Raw genomic sequence first — 27,592 nt, forward strand, 5'->3', positions numbered from 1 at the left:
CTCCAGTCCCCTCCTCTCCCCCCCTCCAGTCCCCTCCTACCCGCTGCAGTCCCCTACCCCCTCTTCCCAGTAGTCCCCTTCTCCCACCTCTTCACTCTGCCCATCTCCATCCCTCTCCTTTTCCTCCATTGTCATTTTACTCCTGGTCCCTGCAAGGTGAGTGCTGAGGCTTCCTCATTCCTCCAAGGTCGCTACCCTCTGGAATCTTGGTCTTCCTCCCTTGGACACCTGAGTGGGACGAACGCTCCGCTTCTTCCCCCCTGGGATTGTTCACCTGCCTTGTGCACCTGTATTCCTTTCTCCTGGAGGTCAGAAACTGTTAGTCCACACAGCCTGCCCTGTCCCCTGCCTTCTCTGTTTTCTGGTGGGTAACTTTGTGTTTGCAGAAAACTTCCAAGAATAATTCCCATATACCCTTCACTTAGATCCCCCATTATTAACATTCTGTCACATTTGCTTTGTTATTCTGTGTATGTATATATGGATGTATATACGAGAGTTTTTCCTAAATCACTTGACAATAAGTTGCAGGCAAATTCCCCTTGACCCTTAAGTACTTCAGTGTGTATTTCTTAACAAAGACATTCTGTTACCAAACCACAGTACCATGATCAAAATCAGGAAATTGACATCGATACAATACTGTTATATAACTACAAACTTTATTCAAACTTTGCCAGTTTTCCCAGCAATGTCCTTAGTAGCAAAAAAAAAAAAAAAAAAAAAGTTACTGTTTCCACTTCGCTGTTCAGTCCAGGATCATGTCCTGCATTTAGTTCTCATGTGTCTTCCGTCTGTTTTATTCTGGAACACTCCAGTCTGTCTTTCAGGATTGTGATGTTTGCTTTTTTAAGGAGACAGGCCAGTTATTTTGTAGAAGACTTCTCAGTTTTGGTTTGTCTAGTGTTTCCTCATAATTAGATTCAGGTTCTGCATTTTTGGAAGGAACGTCATACACGGTTTTTCTTTCTCAGTTCATCAGCGCGCGGTTACTCTTGGACAAGGCTCAGTTTCTTTGCTTGTTAGTCTACATTCACATTCGGATCCACTCCCCTGGGACCACCGTTTCCATCCCACCACGGTCTGTCCCCCAGCTGCCCCTGTGTCACCTCCTGTCATACTTCTGTAGTCTGTGCCCCCAGTGGGCGTCCCATTAGTTCTCATTTCTGGTGTAAGAGGCATTTCCCGTATTCAGATCATATGCAGGCTTGTCAATAGATGATTGGTCGTTTCCTGCCTCTCTCCTGGATCCTGACTTACCACTCAGGTGCTTACTGTGCTCCTCCTTTGTGGAGCGCACTTCCAGAATGCTGCTCTTTTCTCTTACGATTTAACAGTGTGAACATTCCTTTAATATTGGTAGTGGAGGAGGAGGAGGTGGAGGAAGAGCTTAAATTAACGGGGTGTTTGTACTGTTGGTGGTGCCCAGCTTCATCTCACTGAATCCAGACCACAGCCGTGTGTGCTGCGTACTCTTCGCTTTTTACAGGTAAGGAAGAGGTGGCACATGGACGTTAGGTTCCATGACCAAGGCCATACGGTTGATAAGCAGTGAAACTGAAATCACACAGTAAAAGGGAAAGGAATAATTTTGGATGCTGAGAGGTGGTAAGAAAAAGTAGAAAAAGAAAATTCTGCTGATTCCAAGCACCAGTGAGCATCAGTTAGTGATTTGTTCAGTCACCAGAGACGAGAGGCTGGAAAAGGGTGGAGGCTTGCTGGGGGATGTCAATTTGGGAGACTTTAGTGTTGAGGCAATAGAGAAAGTCTTCAGAAACAGTGAACTCACTGAGAAAGAAGTGCAGAAATGGTGAGTCCAGGGCGGATGGTTTGGAAGTGGTCACATTTAGGGAGAGGGGAGAGGAGCTGACGCAGATCGTAAAGGAGACTCTGCATCGTGACTGGAGGCCCTGTTCTCTCCCTGTGGGGACACCCTGGGTGCGGGAGGTGGAAGGTGGGAGACGGGCTCAGCGAGCAGGCCTTGCTCTCCTGTCCACTCCACCAGGCTCTGTGTTAGGTGCTGGGGACACAGGTGAAGAAGGTCCCCCTGCTTGTCCAGAGGAGCTTGTAACCTAGTGATTCCTATTTTATGCTGTTTAGGACAGTAGACGAGTGGTTGCCTTCAATGCTGTTTTTATAAGACACATTTGTCAAAAGTGTCTCCGAAGCTTAGAATATCCATGCTAGAAAGAGCCTTAGAAATCCTAGGTATGGGCATCCTCATTTGTCTCGGGAAAAACTGAAGCCCAGGGTAGCTGAGGAGTTTGCCGTTGCTCAGACAAGCAAGGTGGTGGCAAGCCTTCTGGCTCCCAGATCATGTCACCAACAGCATGACCACTGTGACCCCCGTGTTTGGCACGGGTCAGCATCAGGGTGAGTAGAGGGCCTGTCTGGTCAGCTTGCCCCTTGGGGACTGTCCCGCCCCAGTGGGACTCTGTGGGTCAGTGGCTCGCCATTCTGCCACGGTCCAGGCTCTCCCTGAGCTGCTGGCTGTTCCCACCGCTTCTTGAGGGTGTCCAGTGCCCTTTTCCTCTGGATTTCACTGTTTCTGTTAATGGAATGGCTCTTCCCACAGTGCTCACCTCCTCCCGTTAGCCAGCTGCCTCTGCCCCAGGGCCGGCTCTTGCATCCATTCCTGTCTCGTCACTTCCACTATTGTCACTCCATTTATCTCTCCTGATCCACTGCGACAAGCCCCTAACTCTGCTCTGCCTTCTTCCATCCCCTCCTTCGTCTAATTCTTGTGCGTTGCTGTCAGATTAATCCTCTAAGAATGAAATTGCACGACTGTAAGGGCTTTTTATATGTTTTATTGCCCAGACACCCATCTGACGTTCTGTTACATAGGTTCCCGCCAGGCGGTCAGCCAGCCCATTTCAGTCCTGTTTTTATTTTGCATTTCAGTTTTAAACAGGTCTATTATAAAGTTCTTACTTCTCTTGAAGTAAAACATTTTTGTTCTCCTTGTTTTATGGTGTAATTGCCTCTTGAATCTCTGAAGAGGTTAATGATCAGCTCTTCAAAGCGCTTCTTTGTTGACAAGATTAGCCCTTCTCTCAGAGGCCAGTTGCTTTGCTTTCTCACTCTCCTGCTTGTACAGGTGGTACTAGATTGCTCAGTTTTAGGGGCTGTCGTGAGTTTCTTCAGCAGTTCTGTGGTCACTGTCCCACCAGCAGGCCTCACCCCAGCTGCTCTGTGTGGGGAACAGGTCAGCTTCCCTTCAGAGTGTGTGCAGGGGTGGAGGAGGGGAAGATCTTAAATTACTAAGTCTCTGCTGCCCTGAAGAGTGTAACTAACAAAAGTGGGGGTGGTGGACTGTTTTAATTATTCATTTAAATGTTGTAGTGGGAGTTCAGTGATCATTCCAGCTTCTAAAAATCATACTTTTTCTTAGGAAAAGTAATAATTCTTAGAGCCCTCTGGATCCTTGTTCTAATTTGAATAATTGCTCTCTAGGCCTGCTTCCCAGCTTCTGTCCTGAGATTGATTTTCATGACATTTCTCTTACATTTCTTGATTTCCCATGTCTTTTTGGATTTCTTGGAGAACTTCCTTAATTCATTCTTTCAGAATCTGTGGATAAGAAAACCTTTAAATCCTTACATACATGACAGTGTCTTTATTTTGTAATCACATTTGAATGATAGTTCAGTTGGGTATAAAACTCCCAGTTCAAAATAAGCTTCCCTCAGAATTTTGAACACATTTTTCCCTCCTGCAATCTAGTGTTATTAATTAGAAGCTTGGTGATGATTTGATAATCTGCTTCTTGTTCCTTTATAGGTAGCCCTCTGAGAGTTGGACTGTTGTGAGAATGAGGCTAGGTGTGAGTCTTTTATGATTCACCTTGTTTATTACCTTTCCAACATGAAGATTCATGTTGTGAGGCCTGGGAACTTTGGCTATTACTCCATTTTATTTCTCTCTTTTTGAAGATCATGCTGGCTAGTTGCTAGGCTTCGTACATTGGTCACCTGTATCCTTTAGCTTTGCTTTGCTTTTGCTCTGATGACTTTTCCTTGATTTCTCTTCTAGCTGTGCTATCGAACTTTCACATTTAAACAATCGAGTTTCAGTTTCCAAGAACTTTTCTTTTTTAAAGATTACTTCATCTTTTTATTAGCCTGTTCTTATTTTAGGGATGCAATATTTTTAGGTCTTTCTGAGGATACTCATTAGAATTTTAAAAACTATCTTGTGTTCCCTGAGCTTTCTGTTCTGTGTCCTTGCTAACCCCACAGTAGTCTCTCTCCTTAATTCTGATGGAAAGAGAGTCTCCCTCCTCCACTGCTGACTTTTTCTTTGTTAATTTTGGCTGAGGGGTTATCTGATCTTATGATCTCATCTGCTTTCCATGTTCCCAGAAATTTATCTACATTTTTTAGACTTTCATTTTGACAGTGAAAAAAAAAAATTGTCATTTGACAGAAATTTGGGAGGAGGAGAATGAGCAGCTCAGTCAGCACCTGAGACCCTCCCCAGCCCTCTCAGCTCTACGCAGTATTTCAGACCTGTCTTTGATATTTATTATTTTGAAACAAAATGGCAGCCAATAACAGTTGTTACCTAGATATAGATTCTGATATTTGAATGAATTTCCAGCAAAACTGGTCTGTGCTTTTCACGTGTCATTATCCTGACGGAGCCTGGGGTGCGCTGAGAAGCCAGATGTCCTGGTCTCCAGGAGGCCTCCGTATTCTGCTTCACAGTGTCGTTCCAGGGATGGCAGGGAGAGGAACCTCCCCTTCCACCCGCCAGCAGTGGCCCCGTGAGTGCTGGAAGGCTCCAGACGCTGGGTGGGCTCAGCCAGTGCCCCTCTCTGCTCTCCCAGCATCTTGCATTTCCCAGTCGGGACCTGATTTACAGAATAAGAGCACTGGCTAGGGACAGTGGTGGTCATCTGTGACCACAGGGCTCCCAGACTTCATTGGGGGATTTCACCTGGAAGACGCCCACCCCAGCCCATTAGAAAAGGGGTGAAGGGTCGTGATGGGGTCTCCCGGGGAGGGCCCAGACAAGGCACCGCAGGGACCCTGTGCGCCAGATGTTAGCGGGGCCACTTCTGGGGAGCGTGTAGGCTTCGCACCTTCCCGTGTTTGTGGGACTTAAGTGGCCGAATTGTGTCGTTCTATTCCCATGAAGGAAGTGAGGACCAGCCTGGCCCTTGTCCCCCCAGTCTGTCCCCACCAATCCACTATTTCCCACTCCTTTCCCACACGATCAACTGTCCAGCCTCCCCCCCGTTCCCCTGAGGGTCTCACGGCTCTTTTCATCGTCCGTTCAGCACGTGCTCAGCAAGTCAACGAATGATGACGCTCGCGAATGAACTCTCCGTCTCTGTCCGTAGATTACGGTTTCCCAGACCTGACTGAGAAGGCTGGTCCCGTAGAGGATACGGGCCAGAGTCAAGAGGGGGCGAGCCTCCCGTCTCCCCTGCCCAAGATGAGCCTGGTGGAGCCACCCTGGCGTGTGGTCCCTGCAGAGGAGGAAGAGGCGGAGCAGCTGCTGCCTGTGACCAGATCCCAAGAAGAACCCCGAAGTCAGGTCCACGGCTTTCCTCCCACCGGCAGCAGCCAGACCCCAGGGGCCCCCGAACACCGGCACGAAGAGTCTGGGGACCAGGCCTCCTCGGGTGTGGAGGTGGGGAGCAGCATGGAGCCAAGCCTTTCCCCGCCCACAGTCGCCCCAAGTCCAGTGACCCTGGGGGGTCAGGATGTGGCCGACTGGGGGGCAGGGGGCACGGCGTTGCCAGCCGCAGGGCACGGGCTAGAGTTGGAGGCCCCTCGGGAGCCCAGTGAGGAGGCCACTGCGGAAACAGCTGGCTTGGCTGGCCGGCCGGGGGAGGGACCGTCCCCGGCCTCGTTCTCTCAGACAGAAGCTCCCGGCGGGGCTGAGGCCTCAGACGAAGACCCCACGCACCCTGGAGCCTCAGCCTCTTTCTCACTGGCTCCTGGAGACACGGAGCTGACACCTTCCTCTGCTGCCGTGGGACGAGAAACCCTAAGCCAGCTGCCCCAGGAAGGGCAGACCGCCGACACTCCGTCTAGAACACCCTGGGACTCCACGCAGGTAAGTGAGGGTGCTCGCGGGCTGCCCGGCCATGCCCAGCTCACGGCATGGGGAGAGCTCTGCCGGGCCCCGGGACGGCGGGTGGATCCCGGGCAGAACTTTGGGGGGCACAGCTCATGGCCCAGCAGCGGGCATCCTCTTCACACTGAGGTGCACAGGCTCGGCACCCCCGCCCAGTAGTCATGGGTTCGGGTGCCCTCTGCTCGTCACAGCCGCTGAGGGTGGGTGCTGACAGCGCTCTGGCCAGCCCCACCTCCACACCCCCCACCACTGTGCAGTTGCCCCTGCTTTCCTCCTCACCCGCCCACCCCGACACCAAAAGGAAAGGAGGGGTCCCAGGTGGTCAGCTGTGCGTCTGGCCCCCAGGCATGCTACTGTTTGCCCTTCAGAACGTTACACGAGTTTGCCTTCGAAAGCTTCCAGGCCGGCCCCTGCAGCCGGGCCCCCGTGACACAGCTCCTGCCTCCACTCCCTCCAGACATCGGGTTGGTGAACCTTGGCCGGGTCCTGGGCATGTCACCTTGCAGAGGCTGTCTGCTCTCACCCAGCTGTCACACCCATGCCTGGCCTCGCCCTCCTAGCTTCTCACAGGGTTCCGTCCACCCTCCCTCCAGATGCCCTTCTTATTTCTTTGCACAGGTGATCTGCAAAGACTGGAGCAACCTAGCCGGAAAGAACTACATCATCCTGAACATGGCGGAGAACGTGGACTGTGTGAGTGCTGGTGCGGCAGGCCGGGCCGGGGTGGGTGGCCTGACCCCCTGGGGGGAGCCACCTCCCACCAACGTCTGAGAAAAGAGGGCTCTCGGGTTTTTAAATCCCCAAGGCTCTTTGTGCCTGCCCCCCTCCGTTTTTGATTCTGCGTGTGATGTCGTCTCTCCATGAGGATATTGAAATTGCTTTCTGAAGAGTTGTTTTCTCCCTGTACGGGACGCTTTCCCCATTTGTTAGTTTTGTTCTCAATTTTCCACATGCGTCCTCTCCTCAGATGTCTGGCGGCGTTTGTTTGGTGCTGTTTAAGGAGGGCCAGCAAAAGCTGGTCGGAAGCTTTGAGCCTGGGGGTGGGCTTCACTGTAGCTTCTCGGGAGGGTGGTCTGGCCGGGCCATTTCATGTGAAAATTTCTAATGTGAGTGTCTTTAGGGCCTTCCTCTTGGGTGATTAGGTTCTTGGAAAAAGGAACGTCTGTCCTTCGGGGAGGGTATGGGGCTGGCCGCCAGGGTTCTGGGAGCAGCTTGGGAGAGGGCTGTGTTTCTGTGTTAGGACACACGTGCCTGATGGGTGAGTTTATTCACCGCACCCATTCGCAGTGTGAGCCCCTCCCACGGCTGGGTCTGGTGTCCTCAAGGTCAGAGACCCTCTATTTTACCATCATTAAAGAACAAGCGTCCCGTCTTCTGCAGGGAGAAGGGATGTTTGTCAGCTGTGCGGTGTCAGGGGGAACTAGGGGTCCATTGCTTCTTAAACACACTCTCAGTGTGGTCCTGTGCTGGTGCCGTTTCCATTCTCTCTCCCAGAGGGAGCCAGTGCCGCTTATCCAGAGCGTTTGGCAAGTTGGGCGAGAAGTCTGGGTGCTCCTCAGCTCTCCCCGCCTGGCTCAGCGTCTGGCTCTCTCGGGCTTGCTGAACTGGGAAACTCTGACTCATCCATCCGCTTCCGGTGATCACATGCTGTGGCTCTTGTCTCCTCTGCTGTTTTGTTGTGGTTTTGTCTTTGTGGTTTTAGACCTTAAAAGAAAAAACCTTCATTCTTGCTTAGTGTGTTTGGTAGAAAAAGTGAAAGTACATGCACACGTTTAATCCACAAGTGACCAACGAGGTGTTCTCTTTTTCCCAGCATCTTTATAAAGTGATAGATTGTAACATCATTGGTGTGTTTCAATCCAGGGCAGTGCAGTTATTAGTCTTACTGATGCTCACTCTGTTAACTGGAAATAAAGCACGAGGTAAGGGCTGTGAGTCGAGTTCATTCAGTGTCTGACTGAGGACGGTGGCCTGGGAGACAGCCTCTCGGGTGGACGAGCCAGGATACATATGAACTTCGGTGAAGGGGACGCATGCAGCGGAGACCTCAGGGAAAGGTCACTGCTGGCCTTGAGGACCAGACGTCTCAGTTAATGATTTGAGTGCTTTTCTGTGTGTGGGACAGTGCAGGAATCTGGGGTCAATGCCATTCTTCCTTAGTATACATGTTAACTCTCTGGGGGCCCATATATCCAGACACAGAATGCTTCGTCCTGCATTCCTCTCAGAGTGTAGGTCAGCGACTGCAGTGGCTTAAGACTTGATCCTTGTGGAACTGAGTGGCAGGCAGCCTGCGTTGCCTACAATGCCATCTTTGGCCAGTGAAAGCCTCAGCTCAGAGTTGGCTTCTGAGTCCTTTTGACCAACCTTTAGTGTTTGCTAGTTTCCCTGCTTTCTGTGCACAAGGATGTTCCAGGCTGTTCTTGAATGTTCCCTTCCCCGGACACGGAATCAGCATTCTTCAAGGAGCTCTCATGGCTTTCATGGGGACTTGAGACTCTGGAGTTTGGGGGGCACATACTTGAACAATGAAGTCTAAAGTTAATGTCTCTGTTCTTTTCCCAAAGAACACATAGAAGCTTATAGCTTTCATTCAGCTTTCCCTGTTTTTGTCTGGTTTGTTATTCTCATTTAATACTCGACATCCACCGAATTAGTCAATATTATTTTTTACGGTGGATTTTTTAATTGTAAAAAAATCTAACATAAAATTTATCATTCTAATCATTTTTAAGTGTACGGTTGTGTTAAGTACATTTACATTATTGTGAAACAGATCTCCAGAACTTTTTCATCTTGCAGAAACTGGAATTCTGTCCCCATTAAACAACTCCATCTCCCCCCTCTCTCAGCCACCCTTCTACTTTCTGTCTCTGTGAATCTGAGTGCTCTGGGCCCCTCATGTTAGTGGGATCGCACAGTATTTGTCTTCCTGTGACATCTCGGGCACATTCCAACGGGTGGCGCCGTGGGGTCAGCGTGTATGCGCACGTTCACCTTCCCTGGATACCGTCCAGCGACTTTCCACGGTGACTGTGCCAGTGACACCGTGGCAGCACCCGGGTGCTCTGGGGCTGCCGCGTCTGCCGGCCATCGGTGTTGTTTTTCATTTTAACCATTTTGCGAGGTATGTAGTGTGGTGGCACTACTTTGTGGCTTTACTTTGCATTTCCCTGATGATTAACAAAGTTGAACAGCTTTTCATGTGTGTTTTAGCCTCTTGGTCAAGTGCCTCATCAGATCTTTTGCTCATTTATTGACTGGGTTATCTGACTTTTTATTTATTGATGTCTGTAAATTATTTATATGTCCTGGATATGAAACCTCTGTCTCGTATACATATTGTAAATGTTTTCTCCTACCCTGTGGGGTGCCTTTTCACCCTCTTAATAGTACCCTCTGATAAATGGAAGTTCTTAATTTTTTTAAACTTCATCATAAAATACTCCAACTTATCAGTTTTTTCGTTCATGGTTAGTGGTTTCGTCGGGTCCAATTTAGAAATGTTTGCCTACTCCAAGGCCATGCTTGTTTCTAAAAGCTTTAGATCTGAAATGCATCTGGAATTGACTTTGGTGTATGGTGTGACCTATGAGTCCAGGTATGTTTTTTCTTTTCTGCTGAGATATCCAGTCGTCCCAGCACCTATGACTGAATAAGTCCTTTCAATCCTCACAGTAAGCCCACGGATTTAGGCCCGATGCCCACATTTTCAGATGGGGAAACTGAGGCTCGGAGAGGTGCAGTGTGTTGCTAAAGGTCCCAGAGCCGATGAATGGCAGAACCAAGATTTGAGTCCATATTTGATTCCAAAGCCACTGACACTCACTTCCCATCTACAGAATGAATGTATGAGACACCTAGTCATCAGACCCTCCCAGAACTGACTTTGTGGGTCTAGGGCTTAAGCCAGGCAAACGTCTGGACCCTGAAAATGGGGGGTGTGCGCAGGTGGTGGCGCACAGGGCTGCAGCCCCCACACACACGGGGAGGCGCCGCCCCAAGGAGGGCTCAGGCACGGCTGCCCCTCCCCTGCACGCGCACACACGGACGGTAGCGGCCATTTCAGGAGCTGGGGCTTCCCGAGCCGCTCGCTCGGGCCATCTCCAGGTACCAGCCTTCTCCCAGGTGGGGAACTGAGCAGGCCTCTCTTAGGCTGCTGAGCCTAACACTCGTGAGAGCCTGCACTGGGCACTTGCCATGGCAACAAGGCCCTTCATCACGTCAGTAGCGTGACAGCCACGCTCCTTAGCTTGGGCCCCAGCAGAAAGGAGAGCCCACAAGGCTGGCCTGGAGAGACGCCTGGGTCTCATGGGCAGAGACACCTGGCTCGCGGCCCCGCGGCTGGGAGCATTGGAGATAGGAGCCCACGTACAGGAGGGAGGGGCTGCTGGGGGCCAGGGGTCGGGGGACCCGGCCAGAGGAGGGCCTCTTCCCAGACGGGCCAGGAAGGGACAGTGACGGGCTGGGAGCCAGAGGCAAGGCCTCCTGCCCCGTGCCAAGTTCCTGTTCAGTGCCAGCCTCTTGCCAGCCTCTTGTTTTTGTTTTTGTGTGATTACCTGTGTACAAGCTGAAGGAAATCTCAGCAGCACAAGAGCGCCAGATGGGAAAGAAGTCTCCTTTCCCTTCTCCTGCCCCTCCCTGCGGCCAGGGGTCTACCATTATGGCCACCTCTGCTAATTGTCCTGGGCACCGCTGCACCCTGCGAGGACGCAGGCGTCTTTTTTTTTTAATCTATTTTATACATATTAGTGTATATATGTCAACCCCAATCTCCCAGTTCATCCCCACCCCCCGCTTTCCCGCCTCGGTGTCCACACCTTCGTTCTCTACAGCAGACTCTTTCTTGACTGCCCAGCTTTGAGCCCTGTCTCTCCAGTGACAGGCGGAGGGGAGTTTGGGGAGGATGCCTCCCACCTCGGTGGCCGTATTGACGCGCACTCTCTTGTCCTCCCCCCCGACATACTCGTCCGTCACATGACACGTTTGGACACCAGGCCCCGCGTGAGTGCAAGAGGCCAAGGCAGGAGGGGGCACCTGGACGCCTGCAGGGACCAAGTGGACTCAGGTCTTCCTGTGCCCACTGTCCCCCGAGGCCAGGGTCACAGCCTCCTCCGTGGTCCCCAGAGGTCCCTGAGCAGCCACTCTGGGCAGCCCGCTGGCCTTTCCCGGGTCAGAGGGGCCCAGGCCTAGAGGCTGGGGTCAGGGGGCATCACCCCTCACCGAACGCGGGGCTTTCTCTCTGCCTTCGCAGGAGGTGTTCCGGCGGCACCGGGGGCTGCAGCTCCTGGCCCTGGTGGAGGAGGCGCTGCCCCGCCACGGCCGCAGCCGCCACGGGGACTGGCACATCTCCCTGAGCAAGCCCAGCGAGAAGGAGCGGCACCTGCTGATGACCTTGGTGGGCGAGCAGGGTGAGTGGGGGCTGTGGGGAGGGCAAGCTGAGTCCCAGCTGGACTGCCTGGTTCAGGGCTCAGTGACGCCCACAGGCCTGGGTTCTGGAGAGAAGGAGGATGAGTGCACCCTGGTCGGGAGGGAGGCGCAGGCCCGTGTACTCTGTGTGGTGGGGGAGGGGCCGTGGGTGTGGCTTCTGGAAGGGGCCAGCGGGTGGGCAGCAGGTACGGGTCATGGTCGGTGTGGGCTCCACGCTGGGGAGTGAGGCTCGGAGGCTCAGATGGGGTCCGAGGGTCAGGAGCCCGAGCAGCTCTGCGGCCAGGGCTGTGCTGATGGTGCGTTTCCCTAGGGGTGGTGCCCACTCAAGATGTCCTCTCCATGCTGGGCGACATCCGCAGGAGCCTGGTGGAGGTAAGAGCGTGGCCGTGCTCCCTGCACCCCTAAAACTCTGGGGCGGGGCTGCCTTCCCTGAGGCGTGAGGGCCTGCGTGGCGGGGTGCGGCCTGAAGCAGCTCTGGACAGCTCCTGTCTCCGGTCTCCGAGGCCCAGCTCCCGAGGAGCACGGAGCTACCAGCTGCGGTGCGTGTGACATGCGACAGCAGGCGCAGACCCAAGCCGTGGAGGGAGGTGGTCAGGAGAGGATGCAGAGGGAGGGGCCCCCCGAGGGGATCTTGGAGGGTAAGCGGAGTTCTTTGGTGGGCGGCAGAGAAGCGAAATCGTGCAGAAGCCTGGTGGGTGGGGAGAACGTGGCACAGTTCCCAAAGGCACAAAAGAAAGTGTCACCAGGCACTCCCCACTGAGCCAGCTCGGGGGCCCCGGGGTGGGGTGGGGTGGGGCGACCCAGGCAGTCCACCGCCCACCTGGCCAGCCCCAGGGACCTGGGCTGAGGAGACAGGCTGGCCGACCTCTACTCCAGATCCACCTTCCCCAGAGGAGGAAGTGCAGTTCCTCACCTCCCTTCTTGAGGACAGCCCGTGTCCTCCAGGCCCCGTCCATTCACTGGAATCCAGGGGCCTTATCAGTCCCCTTAGTTCTCAAGAGTTCTGCAGTATTTGTTTGTTTGTTTTTTATTTATTTATTTATTTTTGGCTGCGTTGGGTCTTCGTTGCTGTGCACGGGCTTTCTCTAGTTGCGGCGAGCGGGGGCTACTCTGTTGTGATGCGGCGGCTTCTCATTGTCGTGGTTTCTCTTGTTGCAGAGCACAGGTTCTAGGTGCGCATGCTTCAGTAGTTGTGACACGTGGGCTCAGTGGTTGTGGCTTGCGGGCTCTAGAGTGCAGGCTCAGTAATTGTGGCACATGGGCGTAGTTGCTCCGCGGCTTAGTTGCTCCATGGCATCTTCCCGGACCAGGGCTCAAACCTGTGTCCCCTGCATCGGCAGGCAGATTCTTAACCACTGCGCCACCAGGGAAGCCCCTTGCAGTGTTTTTAGTTTGTTTTTTATATATTTATTTATTTGGCTGTGTCGGGTCTTAGTTGCGGCATGAGGGATCTTTAGTTGTGGCATGTGAACTCTTAGTTGTGGCATGTGGGATCTAGTATCGTAACCAGTGATCGAACCCAGGCCCCCTGCATTGGGAGTGTGGAGTCTTAGCCCCTGGACCACCAGGGAAGTCCCTTGAGAGCCCTCCAGTGTTTGTTGACAGAGCTGAGGCCCCACCTCCTTATCTAGTCCACGCCAGGCTGGGGGTGGCCTCCGTGGTGGTTTGCGGCTTTTTGATAAGTGTGCTGAGTGCCAGACTGGGTTCTCTCACCCGGCCCTGAGCACCACCCCGGGGTTGTAAGCAGTAAATAAGGCCCCCTGTTGAGTACCATAGGTGCCCCATTTAAGACGGGAGCTGAAACCCAGAGCAGGGAGGTGACCTGCCCAAAATGGCACAGCGAGTGCGTGGCTGAGCCAGGCTTTGGACCAGGCCTGAGAGATTCAAGAGCCTGGGCCTTTCACCGTGATGCTGTACCTACACCACCTGGGTAGCCACGGGGGCCGGTCCAGTTGTGAGACTTGGGGTTCACGAACACTGGGGGGCTGGTGGAAAGTGGGGTTTAACCTTTTTTACAGACCCTTCTGCTTCTCCCCTCCCCTGGGTATTCTGGCTTTTCCGGACGTTTCATTCGGACTGATTCGGCCGAAAGGCATGCTGGGTCTTTGGACATACGTTAGTGGGCAGATTTAGCACGCGCATTGGTGGTGAGTCTAGCAGGAGACCTGAGCCGTGGTAACTTAAAAAGAGAATAGAGAAAGTGCTGGAAATATACAGGTGGTTCACAGGAAGAAGAGCTAATACCTGGCTTTAGAAAGGGGGACTCCCAGGTCTCTGCGCCGGAGCCAGTGGACGGCGCCCTCACCCTGGCGCCTGTCATCTGATCACGGCACCTCGCCGTTCCTGCTTTCCTCCACCCGAGATGCTGATTGTGGAGAGTGTCTGCCTGACCCGGTGGGGACAGAGCAGACACTTGGCCAGAGAAGGCCGCCCACTCGAGACAACGCAGTGTCGGGGGTGCTGGGCGCTAAATGACATTGGTGACCACTCCAGTGGGAAGAGGGAGGAAGCTGGGAGACTGGGGGTGGCCGAGGACGTGCACTCTCTCTGGCCCACAATGGCCATAATGGTACCGGGACACCCCTGCCCCCCAAGGTAGAAGCTGTGTTTGCAGTTCCTTGCGGTGTGTGGTGGAGAATGTGAGGAGAGAGCTTCACAACTGCTCGTGTCCTTTTTCAAGCTGGTGGGGACCGTGTGGATTGTGACTGCTGGCATGGGGCCAACCTCAGTGGGGGGTTAGGGCCACCACCAGGTGGGTTTAGGGCCAAAGGCCGCCTGCAGCAGGGTTTGTGAGGAGTCTGGGGGTGGAGGCGCCCTCAGGCAGCGTGGGCTGGAGATCGGGCAAGCCTGTTCCCCGTCCCTGAGCTCCGACCCCAAGGGCCCTGTGGGGAGCCCTGGCACCCTAGGATCTCGGCTAAGGAACCGGGCCCTCCCGCCCTCAGATTGGCATCCAGAACTACTCCACCACCGGCAGCTGCCAGGCGCGGGCCAGCCAGGTACGCAGCGACTACGGGACGCTCTTTGTGGTGCTGGTGGCCATCGGCGCCATCTGCGTCATCATCATCGTGCTCGGCCTGCTCTATAACTGCTGGCAGCGCCGGCTGCCCAAGCTGAAACACGTGGTGAGCGAGCGTGGAGCTCAGGGGCAGGGGGCTGGGCCGCGGTGGTGCCGGTGAGGGGGTGCCCAGCTCAGGCATCTGAGGCTCAGTGTCCCCATCTGCCGGTGGGGTGACTGCGGGTGAGGCGCTAGTGCAGGGCCTGGCCCCCAGTTGCCCTCTGCAGGGCGCCGGCCTCGCATTAGGTGCTGGAGGTGCAGGGAGCGGGACGTTGGCTGCACCCGCAGGGCCGCTGCTGGGGGGCGGGCGGCCTTGCAGGCCTGGGCTCCTGTGGATGCCTCATCAGACAGGCCCTGGCTTGGGGGCTTGGCGTCAACAGGAGGCTCCAGCAGCCTGGCGGCTCCCCGCAAAGGAGGGGCCCGGGCACAAAGCTCCTGTTTCCCATGAGCCCCTTTAGAAGGGGTCGGTGCTGGCGGGAGGGACCAGATGGTGTCAGGGAGGCCATGGGTCTGTTCCGTGTGCAGGGTCAGTAGTCATTTTAAGAAAGGACCCAGAGCCGAAAGGGCCTGCGTCCATCAGGGTCCGCTGGGGTTCCCTGCGTGCGGTTTGGCCGCCGGCCTGAGGCCCGGTGAGGGGATGAAGCGGGGGCGGCGGGGGCCCGGCGTGCTCTCCCAGCGGCCCCTCCCGCCGCAGTCGCACGGCGAGGAGCTGCGCTTCGTGGAGAACGGCTGCCACGACAACCCCACGCTGGACGTGGCCAGCGACAGCCAGTCGGAGATGCAGGAGAAGCAGCCCAGCCTGAACGGCGGCGGCGCCGTCAACGGCCCGGGGGGCTGGAGCGCGCTCATGGGGGGCAAGCGCGACCCCGAGGACTCGGACGTATTCGAGGAGGACACGCACCTGTGAGGGGCTGTGCCCCGCCCGGCCCTCGGCGCGGGGTCCCCGCTTTCCCCCGACTCACGACGCACCTCGGCCCCATCCCCGTCCCCACCCGACGCCCCGAGGGGCTGCCCCGGGACCCCATTAAAGCCGCCCGGAGAGCACGCCGGGCCCCGCGCCTCCGCCTGCGCGACTGGTTTTTGCGCTTGGGGGCGGAGTGGGGGGAGAACGTGTGTGATAAGCGGAGGCGGTGGACTAAGGGGCGGGGCGGGGCGGGGCGGGGCGGGGCGGGCACATCCCGGGTCGGTCCTCCGGGCGGCAGGCGCCGCTGCGGAGCGGGCGGAGCGGGCGGGGCGCGGCGCGGCGCGGCGTGTTTATATCCGGCGGGGCTTCGCCGCTGCCCTGGGGTCGCCGGGCCGGGGTCGGGGACGTCCGCGCCATGGATACCTGCGACCTGTTCTCCAGCTGCAGGAAGGGGGACGTGGGCCGAGTGCGGTGAGGAGCCGTGGCCCCGAGGAGGGTGTGAGTCGGCCGCCCGCGGAGCTCCTGGCCGGGGTGGGGGTGGGGGGCGGCCCGGGCGCCGAAGCAGGACCGCCCCGGTCCAGGCAGCTCTCTGAGCGGGGGCGCGGGGGTCGGGTGCTGGCGTGACTTTTTCCGGGAGTCCCGGAGGGGAGGACTGCCACGCGGACGCCCGGAGGAGGCGGAGAGGGGCAGAGAGAAGAGAAGGGCCCGGAGGTCAGACCCTGGGGGCAGGCCTGGGACGCCCCCTACGTGGCTCCTCTGATGAGCTGCGGACCCCGCGCTGGGAACGCCTGTGGCCCGGAACCAGCCTCTGGTTCTCAGAAGTTCGGGAACTCCTAATTGCGGTTGACGCAGCCCGGGTGCTGCAATCGCCGTCTCCGCGGGCCGCACGGGGAGGGGAGGGGGCTGCTGATGTGGGATATGAGGCACCTGTTTTCCTTCCCCCATCCCTGGTCCCGACCTCCCCTGGCGCCGTCCCCTGGGCCAGTCGGGGACTTCCTGAGCCCCGCAGCTTCTCCGGGCTCCTCCCCAGGGTCGGGTGACACCTGGGAGTTAGTTGGTAGCCCCCAAAGTGTGGTGCACTCTGAGATCCAACCTGGGCGTCTCCTCGGAGTGGGTTCCTGTCCATCACCATTCTTCGTGGTCTCCCCTCACCCGTCTCCTCTGCTGCTTTGTTTCCTGACTTCCGCCTTCTATATAATCTGTCCATTTTTCGTTTCCACGCTGCCAGGACGCCTGCAAGTCTCCTGGTCGTCCTGTCCACCTCCAGTCCCTCTGCCCTGGGAAGGCTAACCTGCCACCCCATGCAGCCCGAGGGTTCGGGTGGAGGCAGGGCCCCCCCTCCTCCTCCTCCTCCTCCTCCTCCTCCCCGCTCCCTCCCTCCCTCCCTCCCTCCCTTCAGCCTTCAGCCCAGATGGTCAGCCTCTTCAGCTCTGGGGCCTCCGACGCCCAGGGGCTCCCACATCCACTCTTCGTGGCTCCTTTGCCTTAAACGCCTGTCCTGCTCTGGTCTCTGCCCTCACCTGGGGAGGCTTTCCTCCTTCCCCTTCCGCAGGTCTCCTCTCCAGACCCCAAACCCATCCTGACCTAGGCTCTGACCTCCCCTGCCCAGGTACCTGCTGGAGCAGCGAGACGTGGAGGTGAATGTGCGGGACAAGTGGGACAGCACCCCCTTGTGAGTGCCGGGGGGGGGGGGGGCAGGGGGTGGGTAGGGTGGGCGGGGCCTGCAGGCCTGACAGCGCCCCTGCCCCGCCCATCTCCCCCTCAGGTACTATGCCTGCCTCTGTGGACACGAAGAGCTGGTGCTCTACCTGCTAGCCAACGGTGAGTGCGCAGGGCAGGGCTGGGTGGGGCGGTGGACGTGGGCTGTGCCCAGGGGCCCTGGCATCCCCTCTCAGTCCCGCACCCCGTCAGCAATGCCCTTAGCTCTGCCCTCAGAGCCGGTTCTCCCCTCAGCTCCGCAGCCCCGGGTCAGCGTCCCTGCGGCTGCCCCTCCCTGTCCTCTACCGTGTGTTGTCCTTGCCACAGTGGGCATGCCCCACGGCCAGTGTGACCTGCTTCCTGGCCTGAGTGCCTTCCCTGCTGTGTTTCCCATGAGCTAGAGAACCTGGCCTGCCTTGAGCTGCTCCTTGACAGGCGCCCCCTCCCGCCCCGCCAGCCCTCTGCTGCCTCCCCACGTGCCGCTCAGGGCCTTTGCACTTGCTGTTCCTTTTGCTCAGAAGGCCTTTCCCAGGTCTTGGCATGGCTCTCACTCATTTCACGTCTCTGCACCTTGTTTCTGCCACAGTGACCTTCCACAGCCTCTCCTGTGGCAGCTGCCACCACTGTCACCCTTCATCTTGCTTAGCTTCTTTTTCAGAGCACCTGACGTCATTTGCTAACCTGTGTATGTCTTTCTGCCCCAGGAACCTCAGTTAGGTGAGGACGGGGGACTCTTCTGCCTAGGGTGTGTCCCCAGACTGCCAGTGCACAGATTAGGGCCGGCCTCCAAGCCGTCTGTTTTGTGTGGTGTGTGGCGTGTGCCTGGGCCCCAGCAGGGAGGATGCTGGGGCACGAGCAGGCCCAGGGCGACTCGGGCCCCGTAGGTGGGGTGGGGAGGGGGAGTTGCGCCTCTCCCCCAGGCCCCTCCCCAGCTGTGGCGGGCAGCCCCATGGCCCTGCAGATTGGGCAGCCCTGCCGTCCCCAGGAGCCCGCTGCGAGGCCAACACCTTCGATGGGGAGCGCTGTCTCTACGGGGCCCAGAGCGAGGCCATCCGCCGGGCCCTGCGTGACTACAAGCAGGTGACGGCCTCCTACCGGCGGCGGGACTACTACTATAGCTGCCTGCTGCGGTGAGACTGAGCGCGAGACAGCCCTGCACAGAGGCTCTGTGGTGGGCGTGGCCGGTGTGGGGCTGAGGGGGGGCAGTGGGGGGACTTGGGGGCGGCACTGCTGAGGACCCCCTCCACTGCCCCCAGCCTCCTGGAGCAGGGCATCCACAGCGACGTGGTCTTCTTAGTGCACGGCAAGTCCTTCCGGGCACATCGCTGCATCCTGGGTGCTCGCAGCACCTACTTCGCACACATGCTCGACACCAAATGGAAGGGCAAAAGTGTCGTGGTCCTCAGGCACCCTCTGGTGCGTCCCTCCCGGGGATGGGGAGGGCAGAGGGTGAGCAGGGAATTTGTGTTGAGCGGCTGTCTCCGACCTTGTCTCCCTGCGGTCTCTGCCTGCAGATCAACCCCGTGGCCTTTGGGGCCCTCCTGCAGTACCTGTACACAGGTGAGCCCTGGGTCTGGGTAGGGAGGGGCTGCAGCACACCCAGACGTGGCTTTGGCGCCACTTTTTCTCTCCTGGGGCTCATCCCCTGGGGTGCAGGGTGGTTCCAGCTGCCTCCTGGGCTGGGTTTTCCCACCCACAGAGGAGCCCTTCTCGTCTGTCCCGGGTCCTGTAGAACTCGGGTGGTGGGCCGAGGCACGGCCGCGGGGCAGCCGAGGGCCCCCTCAGGCTCTGAGCCTCCCCCCAGCCCTGCACCCATACCCAGGCTGCCTGGACGTCGGTGTGGAGCATGTCGGCGACTGTGAGCGTCTGGCCAAGCAGTGCCAGCTGTGGGACCTGCTCGGCGACCTGGAGGCCAAGTGTGAGTGTGCGTGTCCAGGACTTGGGGCCCGGGGCCTCAGGCAGCAGCTGGCGGGCCGCCCGGCTCCCTGAAGCTGCGTTCTCCCCTCCACAGTGGCTTCCAAGCCAGGCACGTGTGTGAAGGTGCTGACCATTGAGCCCCCCCAGGTAGACCCCCGGCTGCGGGAGGACCTGGCCCTGCTGGCCGACTGTGCCCTGCCCCCCGAGCTCCGGGTAAGCACACCCGCCTGGGCTGGGCTTGTGGGTAGGGGGCGTGTCTGGGGATGGGTATGCGGTTTAAACCTAGAGCCCAGTTGCTTCCCTTTTCTGAGCTAGCCTGCTTGCTTTAGTTGTCTTGTATCTAAGTCAACGCGGGGCAGCGGTCGTCCTCCAGGATGAGCTAGAACGGGCTCTTGGCCGGGGCCGGCTGCTCTCCCGTCTCCTGCCTGCTCTGGTGGCACCTGCTCTGCTGTCCCCCGCCAGGGTGATCTTGGCGAGCTGCCCTTCCCTTGCGACGGCTTCAGCAGCTGTCCTGATGTCTGCTTCCGAGTGGACGGTTACAGCTTCCTCTGTCACAAGGTACTAAGTTTTTTCCCTCCGGACCCCCACCCCTGCCTTAAGCCCCGGGCCAGCTCCTCCAGGCACAAGTCTTGGCCCATCCTGAGCCCAGCCTCCCACAGGCCTTCTTCTGTGGCCGCAGCGATTACTTCCGGGCCCTGCTGGATGACCACTTCCGCGAGAACGAGGAGCTGGAGGCGTCAGGCGGCCTCCTGGCCATCACCCTGCACGACGTCTCGCCCGCCGTCTTCACCCATGTGCTGTACTACGTCTACAGTGACCACACCGAGGTGTGCGCGCTGGGCAGGGCTTGGGGGGGCTACACAGGCCACGTCACCACGGGGCTTAGAGGGAGCGCCCAGGTCTGGACTGGCTCTGGGAGGCCTGTTCTCCATGAGGCTGGAGTGTGGGTCCTGTGTGAACTTTTCTATCAGGTGGAGGGGTGGGCAAGGATGAGTGACAAGACTCATGGCATGAGCACCTGGCACTTGGAGACACAGTGTAGCCACCTGAGGTCCCCAAGTTTTCCAGCCACGGGGTGGGCGGGGACAGTCACCCTGAATCCCTGCAACAGTGGGGATGCGTTGGGGTCACCACAGGGCCCTTTGGCTGCCCCGAGGCAGCTGCCCCAGGTGAGGAGGCGGCAGGTGTGCACTGCCTGCTTGTGCGCGTGTGTGCTGGTCACTGTAGTAATATGGTGACTGAGGAAGGGGGTTTGTTTCTTGTTTCTCTGCGGTGAGCGCCCAGGGCAGGGTTAGCACACTTCCTCCCAGAAGGGGTCAGTGGGCTGTAGGATCCCTGTCACAGCTGCTCCCAGAGAACGGGGTGACGGCCAAGCAGGTGTCCCCGCCTGGACTGGGTGAAAGTTGCACCCAGCTTCCCTCGTCCTCTGGAGGCCGTGCTTGCCACAGCAGGTGGGAAACATGGGCTCTGGCTGTGGGGCTCGGGGCAGAGCTGGCCTGCAACGTGAGCCCCTGGCTCGGCCCGTGGACCCCATTCTTAAGTCTCGGGTGCCCTTCCTCACCTCCGTTCTCTTCACAGCTGCCTCCCGAGTTGGCCTACGACGTGCTGAGTGTGGCTGACATGTACCTGTTGCCAGGCCTGAAGCAGCTGTGTGGCCGTGGCCTGGCCCAGCTGCTGGACGAGGACAGCGTGGTGGGCGTGTGGCGCGTGGCCAAGCTGTTTGGCCTGGCGCGCCTGGAGGACCAGTGCACGAAGTACATGGCCAAGGTCATCGAGAAGGTGAGCGTGGGCCCGGGGTGGCTGAGGGTGGGTGGCGGGCGTGCCCTGAGCTGGCCTGTCCGCAGCTGCTGGAGCGGGAGGACTTCGTGGAGGCGGTGAAGGAGGAGGCCGCGGCCGTGACGGCCCGGCAGGAGACGGACTCCATCCCGCTGGTGGACGACATCCGCTTCCACTTGGGCAGCACCGCGCAGACGTGCAGCGCCATGGAGCAGGCAGAGCGGCAGCTGCGGGCGCTGGAGGACCTGCTGGCGTCTGTCGGCCTGGACTGCTGAGGGCTGCGCGCCATGTGGTCTGTGAGCTCGGGGCGTCACCGCGCCGGTAGGCGCTCGGCGGGGTCTCCCCTCCTCTTTGTGCCTGGGGACCCCGGGGAGGGGCACCTGGGGATGAGGCCTCTCCCGCAGCACTAAACCAGCCCCAAGACCCTGGGGCTGGGCACCACTCAGGGAAACCTGGCGGGCCGTTTCTTAGGGCCTCCCTCCCACGTCCCACCTGCTCCTGGCCCCTCCTCGCATGCTTTCCTGGGCGGAGGCGGCAATAAAGCTTGAATTCACCGTGGGAGCCTGTGTACCAGGGACAGGGTCGGGGGAGCTCGGGTCAGGGCCCCGCGTCTGTGGGTCTGAGTAGGCAGCCCCTCTGATGACCAGACTCCCCCTTGGGGACAGGGTTTCCCCTTGGCCCTGGGAGGTTTCGTGGGGCCAGAGGTGTTTGTTTGCCCTCAGGTGAGCTAAGGCAGGGCTTCTGAGCTCGCTTACTGAGCAGCTGCTCATATGGCTCGCCGTGGGGCCTCAGCCCAGCCTGCACCTTGGGGCGCAGGGCCCCAGCTAAGCAGACCTGGCCTGGCTCCCTGCACCCGCCTCAGCCACTGGCTGTGGTGCGTATCAGTCCAGGGGGTGCTGAGGATGGAAGCCACTGTTTTACCCTCAGCCCAGGGCCTCCTCGAAGTGAACACTGTTGAATCAAAAATTTCCATACATTTTACTAGGAAATTTTATATGCATTCTATTCCATCACAAGATCCCATTGGGAAAAACAGATCAACCGTTAACAGAGTAAGCAAAAACAGAAAAGAAAAACGGCTTGTACGTAAAGTGGAGTGTAAGGGCGAAGAGGGCCTGCCGGCGGGGCAGCGGCCACAAGCCGACCGACCGTGCTGTGCCGAGTCCCGGGGGACTGGAGCAAAAGACAACCAGGAATCCTGCTTTGAAAGTTCATCATTAATTTTGATTTAAAAGTAAAGTATTACATTAAACTATTGCTTATTTTTAATGACTATGAATGATTTTTGGTGCACCCTTGTGTGCCTGAGGGGAGTGCCTCACTTGCCTCGCCCTAGTCCTGGCTCTTACCTAAAGATATACGTTTTTTTAACCCATCCTATAATAATCTTCCCACCTGCAAAAAAAAAAAAAAAGGCATGCATATGTTTGCTCCTCCACCTGGAAAACTCCTACATAGCTTTCAGTGTCTGCCTCAATGCGGCAGAGTGAGGAGGAGTGAGGGTGCCGTCACAAAGTTAGGAGTGCTCTTGCCAGGGCGAGGGGCAGCCTTCATTCCTGGAGCGCTCTACTAGCATAAAAATTCTCACTTTGGTAAAAGTCTGAAGCACAGCCTCAGGCAGGGACTTCTGCAGGGGGGGCCCTGGAGCCAGGAAGCTGCCCTCAGGCACTCCAGCCCCCCACCCCCCGGCCAGTGGCTTAGTTCTCCGAGTCCCATCAGCACCCTGCACCTGGGTGGTCACCACCTGCACCTCGGGGAGGCAGCGGCTGTCTTGCACGTGGGCCGGGGACCTGGGCTAGAGCACATCAGAGCCCCAGCATCCTTATCGGTCTAAGTGGGAGCAGTACTACCAACCACCAAACCTGGAGTGAGACGGGGTCCTGAGGAGGCACCAGCAGGGGTGGGTGGGGCTCAGCCCACTGAACCTCGACGTGAACTCACCTCGTTCCTGGAAGATGGGACACGAGCAATTCTGGGCACGTGGTGTAGCCCCTTCTTACCCATGGAGTCGTGGAGATGGACACTCGTGTTCTCCTGATTCCTCGGCCCTCGAGGTAGCTGTCACACAGCCTCCACGGTAGCCGCCACCCAGCCTCCACGGTAGCCGCCTCCTGCCAGCTCGGCCCCAGTTGGGGCCCTGCCTCACCTCTAGCTCACTCTTACCTGCCGTGTTGGCATCTTCCAGGTGGATGCTGAGCTCAGGTCTCCCCTCCTGGAAAGCCTGGGGTGCATGCTTGGTTCCTGGGCACAGCCTGCTGTCTCTCTGAGCTCTGTGCCCGCCCTTTGCTGTGGGCACCTGGCTCATTTCCCAGCTTCCCTGCTGCCTTGAGCCGTGGCCACGCCACCAGGTCCTAGATGTGAGCAGAAACGGCAGATGGGGTCTCTGGTTTCGTCCTTGCAAAGCTCACCCTGCCCCTCTCCTTTCCTCCCTCCCAGTGGGCTGGGATAAGGGTGCTGTGGCAGGAGCAGCCTCCTTGGTCCACGGGCTGGAAGCCACACACTCAGGGCCGTGAGTGGGACAGCAGCTGCTGCTCCCACCCAGCCCCCACCTGGCCACCGCCGTGTCCTCTACCCCAGGCTCCAGACACCTCCGGTGTCTGGTCCCAGCACTGCACCCCCACCGCAGGCTCCCCCCACGCACCGTCCCGGGCGGGGTGCTGCTGCTGCTGGAGATCTCCGTCCCTGAGTCCCAGTCCTGGGACCAACCTGTGCTCCCTTCCCATCTACCCCGAGCCCCTCGGACACGCCCCTCTCATGCTCACCTCGTGCTCTCCCCTGCTGGGCCGGCCTGGCGCTCCATCGTCCCTCTTCCTGCCCCACCAAGATGAGGCAAGCTGTGTCACCCCGTCCTGGATCTGGGGGCAGCCCCAAGACCATGGGGCACCTGCCACGTGATGGCCCTCAGCAGGAGTCTGTGCTCTGTGGGTGCTCCCAGGAGGCAGGAACAGCCCAGAGAGGATACTGCCCACAGTCAACCCCATGAGGCTTGGGCTGTAGGAGGAGTGCAGGCCTTGGGAGGGGACCATCCTTCAGGTCTACGTGCCACCCAGGGGGCCTCTGCACAGGGGACAGCCAGCTCTGGCCACCCCGTGGGACCTATTCCAAAATGATTGAAAATTTCATCACAAGTCATCTCAGGAGAGCAGCTCACCTCCTCTCACGAGCACACCAACATCACAACCACCTGCAGAACCACCATCCACGGAAAAGACCAAACCCTGCCAGAAAATATCTTCTATCGCTAAAGACATAAAGAAGGAACGACGACGAGACAGTAGGAGTCCCTTAGCTAAAGACATAAAGAAGGAACGACGACGAGACAGCAGGAGTCCCTTAGCCCCAGGTGGGCAACCCACACACTGGAGAATAATGACCCTGCAGAGGTTCCCCCCGAGGAGTGAGAGCTCTGAGCCCCACGTCAGGCTCCCCAGCCCGGGGGTCCGGCACCGGGAGCCCCCAGAGCATCTGGCTGTGAAGACAGCGGGCCTTGACTGCAGGGGCCCCACAGGACGAGGGAGCAGAGACCCCACTCCTCAAGGGCCGCACAAAACCTCACACGCACCAGAACCCAGGGCAGAAGCAGTAATTTGATGGGAGCCTGGGCCAGACCTACCTGCTGTTCTTGGAGGGTCTCCTGCAGAGGTGGGGGGCGGTTGAGGCTCACCCTGGGGACACAGACGCCGGTGGCAGATACACAGGGGGACATTCGGCCCGTGAACACAGCTGCTGTGCTGCTGGGCTGACATCTTGGCCTGTGAGCGCCAAGACCAAGCACCACCCAACAGCCTGTAGGCCCAGTGCTGGGAGCCTTGGGCCAAACAGCCCCCTGGGGGACAGAGCCCCACCCGTCAGCTGACAGGCTGCCTTGGGACCTGCTGAGCTCACAGCCCCCTGGGACACGGCCCTGCCCACCAGACGGCGCAGCTCCACCCACCAGTGGGCAGGCACCTGCCCTACCCTCCAGGGAGCCTGCTCAGGCTGCTAGACCAGCCTTGCCCAGCAGGGGGCAGACACCAGGCCAAGAAAACCACAGCCCTAAAACTGGACAACTATATGTAAAACAATGAAATTACTGTAAGTCCCCTACATACAAACCTTCAAGTTGCGAACGAAATATGTGTTCCACTAACGTCAGGCGTGAGTGAAACTGCAGTTCGCCCTCCGTCTCCTATTGCTGACGATGCTTCAGCTCCACCGTCTCCCACCTCCTCTCCCTCCTCAGTCAGTAACTCTTCTTGCCTGTTCACCTGATGCCAGCCCTTGTATCCCAGCTGTTGCACTACTGTACTTTTCAAGGTACTGTACTGTAAGATTAAAAATGTTTTGGGCTTCCCTGGTGGTGCAGTGGTTGAGAGTCCGCCTGCCGATGCAGGGGACCCCGGACCAGGAAGATCCCACATGCCGTGGAGTGGCTGGGCCCATGAGCCATGGCCACTGAGCCTGCGCGTCCGGAGCCTGTGCTCCGCAATGGGAGAGGCCCGCAGACCGCAAAAAAAAAAAAAAAAAAAAGGAAATGTTTTATTTTTTGTGTTTATGTATTATTTGTGTGAAAAGCCTTATAAACCTATTACAGTACAGTACTACATAGCCCATTGTGTTAGCTGGGTACCTAGGCTAACTTTGTTGGACTTATAAACAAACGACTTACGCATGCGCTCTCGGAACAGAACTCATTCCTATGTAGGGGACTTACTTTAGAACATCCTCTAACACCATACACAAAATAAACTCGAAATGGATTAAAGACCTAAATGTAAGGCTGGACACTATGGAACTCACAGGAAAACACAGGCAGAACACTCTATGACATAAATCGCAGCAAGGTCTCTTGCAATCCACCTCCTAGAGTAACAGAAATAAAAACCAAAGTAAACAAAGGGGACCTAAATAAACTTAAAAGCTTTTGCACAGCAAAGGAAACCATAAAGAAAAAAGACAACCCACAGAATGTGAGAAAATACTGGCAAACAAAGCAACCGACAAGGGATTAATCTCCAAAACGTATCAGCTCATGCAGTTCAATATCAAAAAACCAAACCCCATCAAAAAATGGGCAAATGATCTAGACAGATGTTTCTCCAAAGAAGACATACAGATGGCCAAGAGGCACATGAAAAGATGCTCAACATCACTAATTATTAGAGAAATGCAAATCAGAACTACAATGAGGTATCACTTCACACCCGTCAGAATGGCCATCATCAAAAAGTAGGAACAACAAATGCTGGAGAGCGTGTGGAGAAAAGGGAACCCTCCTACACTGTTGGTGGGAATGTGAATTGATACAGCCACTATGGAGAACGGTATAGAGGTTCCTTACAAAACTAAAAATAGAACTACCATATGAGCCAGCAATCCCACTCTTGGGCATATATCCAGAGAAAACCATAATTTGAAAGGATACATGCACCCCAGTGTTCACTGCAGCACTGTTTACAATAGCCAGGACATGGAAACAACCTAAATGTCCATCGACAGAGGAATGGATAAAGACGACGTGGTACAGATATAAAATGGAATATTGCTCAGCCATCAAAAAGAATGAAGTAATGCCATCTGCAGCTACATGGATGGACCCAGAGATTATCATACTATGTAAATCAGACAGAGAAAGGCAAATACCATATGATATCACTTATGTGTGAAATCTAAAAGGAAAAAAGAAAAAAAAAGATACAAATGAACTTATTTACAAAACAGACACACAGACTTAAAAAACAAACTTATGGTTACCAAAGGGGAAACGGGGGGGCAGAGGAGAGATAAATTAAGAGTTTGGGATTAACATATACACACTACTATATATATAATAGGTAATAAGGACCTACTGTATAGCACAGGAACTCTACTCAATATTCTGTAATAACCTATGTGGGAAAAGAATCTGAGAAACAGTGTATATATGTATAACTGAATCACTTAGCTGTACACCTGACTGAAACTAACACAACATTATAAATCAATTATACTCCAATATAAAATAAAAATTAAATTTAAAAAAAAAAAGAAAAGAAAACCACAGTCCTGCAGCTTGTGGACCCAGCCTGCCCAGAGCAGGCCAGATCCGCCCTGGGACCAGCTGGGCCCTGGCCCTGCCCACCGGCAGGTCACCGCAAGCTTCAGGACACCCTGGACCCCAGACCCAACTGTGTCAGGAACTGCTCCCCCACCGGCCATCCAACACCAGCTCTGGGAACCCTGGGCCCGGCTCCGCCTGCCAGTAGACCGGCACTAACCCCAGGACCTGGCCTCACCCGCCAGTGGGTGGGCAGCATCCCAGGGTCTCCTGGACCCCGACTCTGCCCACCAAGGAGCCAGCACTAGCCTGGGGTCCCCTAGGATTCCACAACCCGCCGCCTCGTGACCAGACCCCGCTAACCAGCAGCCAGCGGCATCCACACATGGCAAGGCCTGGCGACCAGCCAGGCCAGGGGCCGAGCAGGCCCACCAGCCGCCCCACGCGCTCAGCCCCCTGCCACAGAAGGGCTCACGCAGCCCCCCAGAGCATGCAGCTTGGGTGACGAGAGGAGAGAGCACCGCTGGGACACAGGACGTCTCCTACAGAGGCCCCCTCTCCAAGGTCGAGAAACGTCACTAACAGACATAAAATACAAATAGCAACTCAGACACACCGAGGGGGCAGAGGAACATGTTCCAGACGAAGGAAAAGATAAAGCCCAGAAGAACTAAGTGACGTGGAGCTGGGCGACCTGCCCGAGGAA

The 27,592-nt window shown here is 57.0% G+C and overlaps 2 protein-coding genes and 1 long non-coding RNA gene across 17 annotated transcripts in view; 2 read left to right on the top strand and 1 right to left on the bottom strand.

Annotated features, from left to right (window-relative positions):
• PODXL2 (podocalyxin like 2) overlaps positions 1-15,634 on the top strand; it is a 40,871-nt gene extending 25,237 nt beyond the window's left edge. For 2 of the 4 annotated variants that reach the window (XM_012538933.3, XM_033416064.2), the window contains exons 3-8: positions 5,348-6,069; positions 6,709-6,783; positions 11,345-11,501; positions 11,831-11,892; positions 14,463-14,642; positions 15,270-15,634. In XM_012538933.3, coding sequence (XP_012394387.2) covers positions 5,348-6,069; positions 6,709-6,783; positions 11,345-11,501; positions 11,831-11,892; positions 14,463-14,642; positions 15,270-15,482 — 1,409 coding nt within the window. In that variant the 3' untranslated portion in view covers positions 15,483-15,634. The remainder of the gene's footprint in view (positions 1-5,347; positions 6,070-6,708; positions 6,784-11,344; positions 11,502-11,830; positions 11,893-14,462; positions 14,643-15,269) is intronic. The other 2 variants (XM_049715523.1, XM_049715522.1) reach the window with 2 other exon arrangements.
• Positions 12,534-16,802, bottom strand: LOC125965533 (uncharacterized). Its single transcript, XR_007479529.1, has 2 exons — positions 16,573-16,802; positions 12,534-12,848 (listed from the first exon to the last, which is right to left on the bottom strand). It is a non-coding gene; the product is annotated as an uncharacterized LOC125965533 (long non-coding RNA).
• Positions 15,785-22,139, top strand: ABTB1 (ankyrin repeat and BTB domain containing 1). Of its 12 annotated transcripts, none has more exons than XM_049715502.1 (12): positions 15,785-15,977; positions 17,032-17,116; positions 17,245-17,300; positions 18,163-18,307; positions 18,434-18,593; positions 18,692-18,737; positions 18,910-19,101; positions 19,189-19,307; positions 19,557-19,652; positions 19,754-19,921; positions 20,673-20,873; positions 20,939-22,139. In XM_049715502.1, the coding sequence occupies exons 5-12, from the start codon at positions 18,540-18,542 to the stop codon at positions 21,143-21,145; spliced, it is 1,083 nt and encodes a 360-aa protein (XP_049571459.1). In that variant the 5' UTR covers positions 15,785-15,977; positions 17,032-17,116; positions 17,245-17,300; positions 18,163-18,307; positions 18,434-18,539; the 3' UTR covers positions 21,146-22,139. The 12 variants fall into 12 exon arrangements, with proteins under 12 accessions (XP_049571459.1, XP_033271944.1, XP_049571460.1 ...); XM_033416053.2 differs by having other exon boundaries at positions 17,089-17,116; XM_049715503.1 differs by having other exon boundaries at positions 15,786-15,977; positions 18,910-19,095.
• The last annotated feature ends 5,453 nt before the right edge of the window (positions 22,140-27,592 follow it).

Source organism: Orcinus orca, chromosome 10 (assembly GCF_937001465.1).
Source record: "Orcinus orca chromosome 10, mOrcOrc1.1, whole genome shotgun sequence".
NCBI classification, from domain to species: Eukaryota; Metazoa; Chordata; class Mammalia; order Artiodactyla; family Delphinidae; genus Orcinus; species Orcinus orca.

Coding starts and splice junctions, on each gene's coding strand:
- ABTB1 (XM_049715508.1), top strand. CDS start 15,895: ATGGATACCTGCGACCTGTTCTCCAGCTGCAGGAAGGGGGACGTGGGC. Junction 19,102..19,188: donor CCTGGAGGCCAAGTGTGAGT/GTGCGTGTCCAG, acceptor TCCCCTCCACAG/TGGCTTCCAAGCCAGGCACG. Junction 19,922..20,672: donor TCTACAGTGACCACACCGAG/GTGTGCGCGCTG, acceptor TTCTCTTCACAG/CTGCCTCCCGAGTTGGCCTA.